We start from the raw sequence: 6,598 nt of genomic DNA on the forward strand, positions 1-6,598 counted from the left end.
ACAGATAGTTCAGGCAGGATGTTCAGACGGGAACAGGCAAGCTCAGATGAGAGGCAGAACTGAATCAGGAAATCCAAAATACTAGGAAACGCAATAAACCCTCTCTTCACTGGCCCCCAAGACAGAGAACATGAATAAGAGCAAGAGCATCACCAATAATCTGGCCACGATGACTGGGACTGAGTCACTGGACTATAAATAGAAGCAGCAGCAGGTGAATAAGATGAGTGGTAATTGGAAACCAGGCATAGTTTGGCAGGTGGATGAAATGAGCAATTAGGCCAGTCATCAGTGCCGAGATCATGACACCTTTCAGTAAGGCAATTCTAATTATTCTAATATTCTAATTCAGTACAAAGACAATTCAAAGTACTTTACATGAATGAAACATTAGAATAAAACAAAAGCGGAAAAAAATAAAGAGAAGTAAAGTAAAGTAAAGATAAAAGCAGGTAGTAAAGAAAATAAAAAGAGTTGGACCACAAACTTTAACTTAATGAAACATAACAGGTAACAGTTAAACTAACAGTCAAAGGGCGTTCTAAAAGAAATGGGTTTTTAGCGTTGATTTATAGACATACAGCAAAGTTTTGAAGCAGCTGCAGATTAGTGGATACAAGGGAGAGTTTCCAATACGAAGCTCAAGCTAACATCTCTTCCCAATATGTCTCAGTCAAGAGCAGAGATCTATTGTGTTAAAAAAATTATAAGAAGATTTTATTTTATTCTGGGTTTAATTGTTAATTGGTAAAGTTTTAAAATCCACTAATCTCACAATTTTTCTCTCTTTGATCTCCAGTCCTGGAAAGCTGCTTGATGTGGATGACCAATATTACCACACCCTGTCCACCAGCAGGTCCGAACCCTGCATGACCACCGAGAGCACAGCTGTCAGGGGGAAACCGGAGAGGAGACAATCTGTAGAGAGGAGACAGTCAATGGAGAGAAGACAGTCCATGGACAGGAGACGATCGACCCTTAGGAGTCATCATGGGGACAGGCGGACGTCCACAGAGCAAAGATCGTCAGGTTCTACTCGACAGATGAGAGAGAGGGCTGTCAGTGAACCCGAGCCTCCAAGACTCACAAAGCAAGACAACAGGTATATTCTGCTAGGAAGAAATAATAAAACTCCCTAATTTACTGGAAGGGATGCACCACTTCCTGGTAAACAGGCTGATTATTTTATTAATCATCATTTTGGATTATTGATTTGGGGTCACTACATCTGATTTTTGCATTTGGTTTACCCCGGGATGTGATGTAATTAAGAAAAAGTGATATGAGCAGCTTTACGCTTGGGAGTGGTGGTTCCCTTAGGGATGAACAATAAGTTAAACAATTTTGCATTAGTTCCTTGGCAGTTAGTCAAATGACCTAAATGTTATTGAAAATAAAAACATTAATATAAAGAGATATAATTATTAAAAAAAGAAAATGCATCAAAATGTGACAAAAAGCAGTTGGTCTCGTCTAAAATAATATTGCAACATTAATTTTGTCCCAGTTGATCACAAGGCATGAACATTATTAGTTTTTCTTTCTATCAAGAGCGTTTAGTTAAGATATTTACTGATGGTCATGCAAGTGTGTGTCCGAGGAGAGAAACTACACAGAGTCTCTGAAACTAGTAAGTTTCAGAGAGTTACCAGAGCTTTGTGAACTCCTACACAAAGCCTTCCTCCCTTCCAGCCATTGCTTGTTTCTCTGCTGAAGACGGTTGACAGAAATCAAACTGTTGTGGTCGGGATAGCTCTGCACGCTAAATGTGCATCACTGCGCCGCTGTTGATCTCAGCTGTGACTACAACCCTCCCTTGACCCCCTTGCACGTTCAGCAGTCTTCTGGACACACCTTTTGTGCCAACCTGTTGTAAATATTACCAATGACAAAAATCTGCAGAAAAACACAGAAACATGTGGAGCAACGTAAGTTTTAAGTTAAATCCTCCATTATATTACCCATTCCTAAAGAAAAGTAATCAATGACCTAAATAGTCATTATGAAGTTCTTTTGAAAAGGCTTGTCTTTCTTCATATTAGTGCTCATTTGACACCATCTCTTGATTCACATCACCATGCATTGTCAAGGGTTAGAAAGTAGGACCCAGAATTCAGGCAGACAGGTTTGTGTAAAAGTAAAAAGGTTTGTTGAAAGCTCAGAGTACTGCGGCTCATCAGCAGGGAACAGCTTACTGGATCCTTGTTATTAAGTTCTGTCCGTGACCAGAGGAAGGAGTGGAAACCAGTCGGATGATTTCTCCACAGCATGCGGCAGAACTCTCCCAGAGAGTTCCAGGTGTGGGGAAGTGCAGACTGATGAGCGGAAGCCAGCAGGCAGAGGAAGAGCAGAATAATCTGGAGTTAGAATCTAGAGCAAGTGACGAACCAGAAGCAAAAGTCCAGGCCAGTAGATCAGAAAGACGAAGAGGTACCGAAGGGAAAATCCAAGCCAGGGTCAGGGGACAGATCAAGGGTCATAACAGGCAGAATCCAAACAGCAGTCCGAAGACAGAACAGGCAGAAACAGACTGAAACAGGGGCAAACAGAAACTCAGGGTTCCAGAGACAGAAATAGGTCAGGATCAGGTAATCAAACACTACTGGGTACGCTAGAGAACTCTCACACTCGGCTCAAATAATCTGGCACTAATGGCTGGAAACAGGCAGCTTAAATAGAAGCTGGAACAGGTGGATCAGATGACAGCAAATGAAAATTGGGCGGAGTTAAGCAGGTGGAAGAAATTAACAAATAATCCAGTCATCAGTGCCAAGATCATCAACATGCATATGTGAAAAACAGGTCTATGTAGCATGCAGTGTATAACTGAAGTCATCTAAGGGCACCTGGATCCTGTCAGACATCCTCATTAAAAAGCTGATCCATCTCACCCTCTCCACCAACCACAGACTGTCAAGCCTCTCCTCCTCCATTATAGTTAACCTTGGAGCTCTACAGGGATGAGTGCTCAGTCCCCTACTGAACTATTTGCCATCTAACCAACTACATATTTAAGTGTGCAAAATATAGGACTTTTTTTGGAATTAGACTTGTACAGCATGTCTTGATACTCATTTATGATGTTTTGTTAAAATACATTTTCTTCTCCAAGGTCATACTACTAATATATAGTGTTGCGCCGATGCCATTTTTTGGCCCCGATACCCGATACCTGGCTGTGCAGTATTGGCCGATACCGATACCACCATTTTAGGGCAGTATCGGGGCCCTGTCCGATACTGGTATCGGTATCGGTGCAACACTACTAATATATTAAACAACCCTGAGGCTACTGTCTGTATGATTTAGATTTAAAAGTCTGTAGAACCAGGAAGAGGGTATAAAAGTGGCATTACATTTAGAAGGCTAGTGCTTTTAAAATATGCGTCTCATTTTTTTAACCATGTGTGAAAATTGGCTTACAGATACGTCTTTAGATATGGGGTTGCATGTGTGCAAAAATATCCCAACCTGGTCATATTTTCCTGTTGTGTGAACATAGACAAAGAAGTCTCAGTCTGCACACCAACTTTCTCATTTATCTATCCCGGATCTCATTTTTGGGCCACTGTTCTGAGATATTCTGAAACAGCACTGAGGTCAGTTAAGTTAGTTTTAGTGGAAAGTCTTCCTGTACAACTCTTGCCACCATCCCTGCTGGATGGCAGGAGGGTATCACCATTCTGGCCTCAGCATTTTCTGTCAGTAAAGGAAACAACCTTACTGTACTTAAAATGGCATGCAAGGACTGAGATCACGGTCAGATCTAGTCTGCTTTTCTGATGATTTATAGATTCCTAAGCGACTTTAAGCATAAACCTTTATTTTTAATTAATATTTTATGGAAGTCTTATTTCTGAAAATTCTAAAAACAAACATTTTATTCTGTGTAGGTTGCAAACTCCTCCTATTCCTTCCTTATTAGTGCAAATAAAAAGGTGTTCATTTGGACATTCAACTGGACATTATTCTTAATATTTGTGTGAATTTTATTTTGTCTGTTTTAGGAGAACTAAAAATAGCAAGATTTTGTGATTCTATTTATGTTTCAACTTAAAGGCCTCTAACACATCAGTATAGCCTAATGATGTCTCATGTTGGTATTGACAGATTTGCAGCAATCTTTTATCCGCTTTTTAACAAATTCCATAATACAGTAGGTTTTTTTTTTTTTAGATTTACATAACCAAGTTGTTCAGAAATGTACATTTTGAAAAAGGTTATAGATGCTCTGAGTTGCTTCTAAAAGGACAAAGAGAACATCTATCTTGTGTTGTCTCAGATAGATCAGATGATGAATGGTAGAAGATGAAAAACAATATGAAAACCTCACTATCCCTAACATCAATCATTGGATATCCCTCTTTTTTTATTTACTTTTTGTTTTTTATGTTTCCATCTTCACAAGCATCTCCTCTGCATGTTTTTTTTGTTTTCCCATCTATACTGCCCTATACGTTTAATAGCACCACATCTCTGTTGTGTTACAGGCGTTCCATGCTCAGAATGTCCTCCACAGAAAGCCGAAGTGGAGATAATCCGTATGATTTCAGGCACCTGCTGAGGAAGACGTCGCAGAGACGAAGGCTCATTAAAAAGTACTGAACGGAGAAAATCCGATGCAGTCTTTGCAGTGCATTCCTGCAGAGATATTAAAGATGTTAACGGTATATCTCTGTAATGCTTCCTGCAGAGAGAATGTTTCAGTGGTTTTTGAAATGCTCTTGTTCAGCAATGAATTGTAAATAACAAACTTGCATGTAATAAAACTACTGTAAATTAAGATTTATTTATATTGTCTGTAGTGTAGTCATTGAATAAGAAATTGTATTGTCTCTTTAAACATGGAAAGATATGAAGCTGTTGTCCATTTTCCTAAACTTCGCATTTTGATTAATTTTCAAAGATACTCTTTTGGAAAATAAACGTCAGATTGGTCATGTTAAAGAAAAAGTGTAATCCTATTGTAATGTCCTATTTTAAACAAAGTATTTTAAAATCCCCCGTTTCCTGTGTGTCTTATCTTTTAACATATACTTAGACTATCTTATGCCAATCCCCTTTTTTCCCTTTGTTGTTACTTCACTACTTCACATATACTATCTAAATATAAAAATAATCCTTTGTGGAAAATGTCATGTTGCTATCAACCTAGCCCATGTGATTTGTAATATTACTCTTTTACACATCGTGCATTTATTTCCCTCAGATTCAAACCATAACCTTTATGTGACATTTCAGAGAAGGAACACTCCCACAGGGGTAGTCAGAAAACCCCCCAATAACTGACAAAGGCTCACAGGAAATACACAAAGAACACACATTATATTACCAGATATTAGATACTAAATAGGCTTAGTAAAATAAGCCAGAAAACTCAATATTGCACCATTCAGAATGAATAAAGTTTGGCCAAAAGGATTAAAATCGCTTTCAGATTGAAAAAAAAGAAGCTTTTACCAAGAAGTTTTGGTTGATTATACAGGATAAAGCTATTTTTGTAGAACCCAATACAGAGGATAATGGCAAAGGGGTCATCTATTCTTAGTTTGTTTTTTTGTTGTTTGTTTAATACTAAAGATGAACTTTTATAACACTGGTGGAAACATGCAAAAAATAACATTGTTAACTACAGAAAGGGTATTAGCATTTGTTATACTAATAAAGATTCACTGATCATTGACAATTCCATAATTCATCTTCTAAATCACCCTTTTTTCTAAAAAAAAAAAAAATATATATATATATATATATATATTATTTAACTACATTGCTTTTCATTTTACAATGTGTTATATCATAAATGCATATCCCATTGCAATTTTCATCTTTAAAGTAATAGATCCATGTTATAAGCTGCTACTTTAACTTCCTGTATCTGCTAACTGTGCTATTGTGCTATTGATAGCCTAAATAGGAAATTAGTCTAGATTCAGTGTTAAGTTATTAACTTGTATTCTTTTGTTATAATTGTTATGGTAGTCTTTGCTGATGTTCATTGTTTTACGTTTTAAATTCTGGACTTAAATTCTTATTTTGATAAGCTGCTGAGATGTTACTAAGCTTAATTGAAATAAAAACATTTAAAGTAAGTCATTGACAAAGCCATGTTAGGAATCGATTAAAAGATCACAAAAAATAGGACTGTAATGTATTTGAATTACTAAAATCCCATAAAATGCTGAGTCATTCTTTGTTATGGTGATTCCCACTTTTTATGGCCATGTTTTGATACATGAACTTCCACCGTTGTTTCCCTAAATTGAATGTTTCCAATAATGGGTTCAAGTGCACAGTGGGTCTCAGTTATCTATAGTGTTTTTTCTTCCAGACACATTTGCAACAGTGCATCTAAGCAAAATATGTTAAAGTATATTACCAACCATTCACTTATGTTGTGTGTTGCAAAAAGTCAAAAGAAGGCAGTGATGGAAGTTCAGTGCTGAAGAAATGTGAAAAACATTGGAATAATTGAAATAATTCATATTTGCATGTGAAAATATCAAACTTTTTGTAGTTTTAAAATAGTTTCTAGCTGTAGGATAGCAAAAACATTGACAGGTCCACCTTTTTGGATGTCACAGTTAGGACAGAGGTG

The 6,598-nt window shown here is 37.2% G+C and overlaps 1 protein-coding gene across 1 annotated transcript in view; it reads left to right on the forward strand.

The window, feature by feature from the left end:
* myo3a (myosin IIIA) overlaps positions 1-4,970 on the forward strand; it is a 79,098-nt gene extending 74,128 nt beyond the window's left edge. The window contains exons 35-36 of the mRNA XM_015390646.1: positions 800-1,102; positions 4,491-4,970. Coding sequence (XP_015246132.1) covers positions 800-1,102; positions 4,491-4,605 — 418 coding nt within the window. The 3' untranslated portion in view covers positions 4,606-4,970. The remainder of the gene's footprint in view (positions 1-799; positions 1,103-4,490) is intronic.
* Positions 4,971-6,598: the final 1,628 nt, after the last annotated feature.

This window comes from Cyprinodon variegatus, unplaced genomic scaffold (assembly GCF_000732505.1).
Source record: "Cyprinodon variegatus isolate N-32 unplaced genomic scaffold, C_variegatus-1.0 Scaffold507, whole genome shotgun sequence".
In the NCBI taxonomy this organism is placed as follows: Eukaryota; Metazoa; Chordata; class Actinopteri; order Cyprinodontiformes; family Cyprinodontidae; genus Cyprinodon; species Cyprinodon variegatus.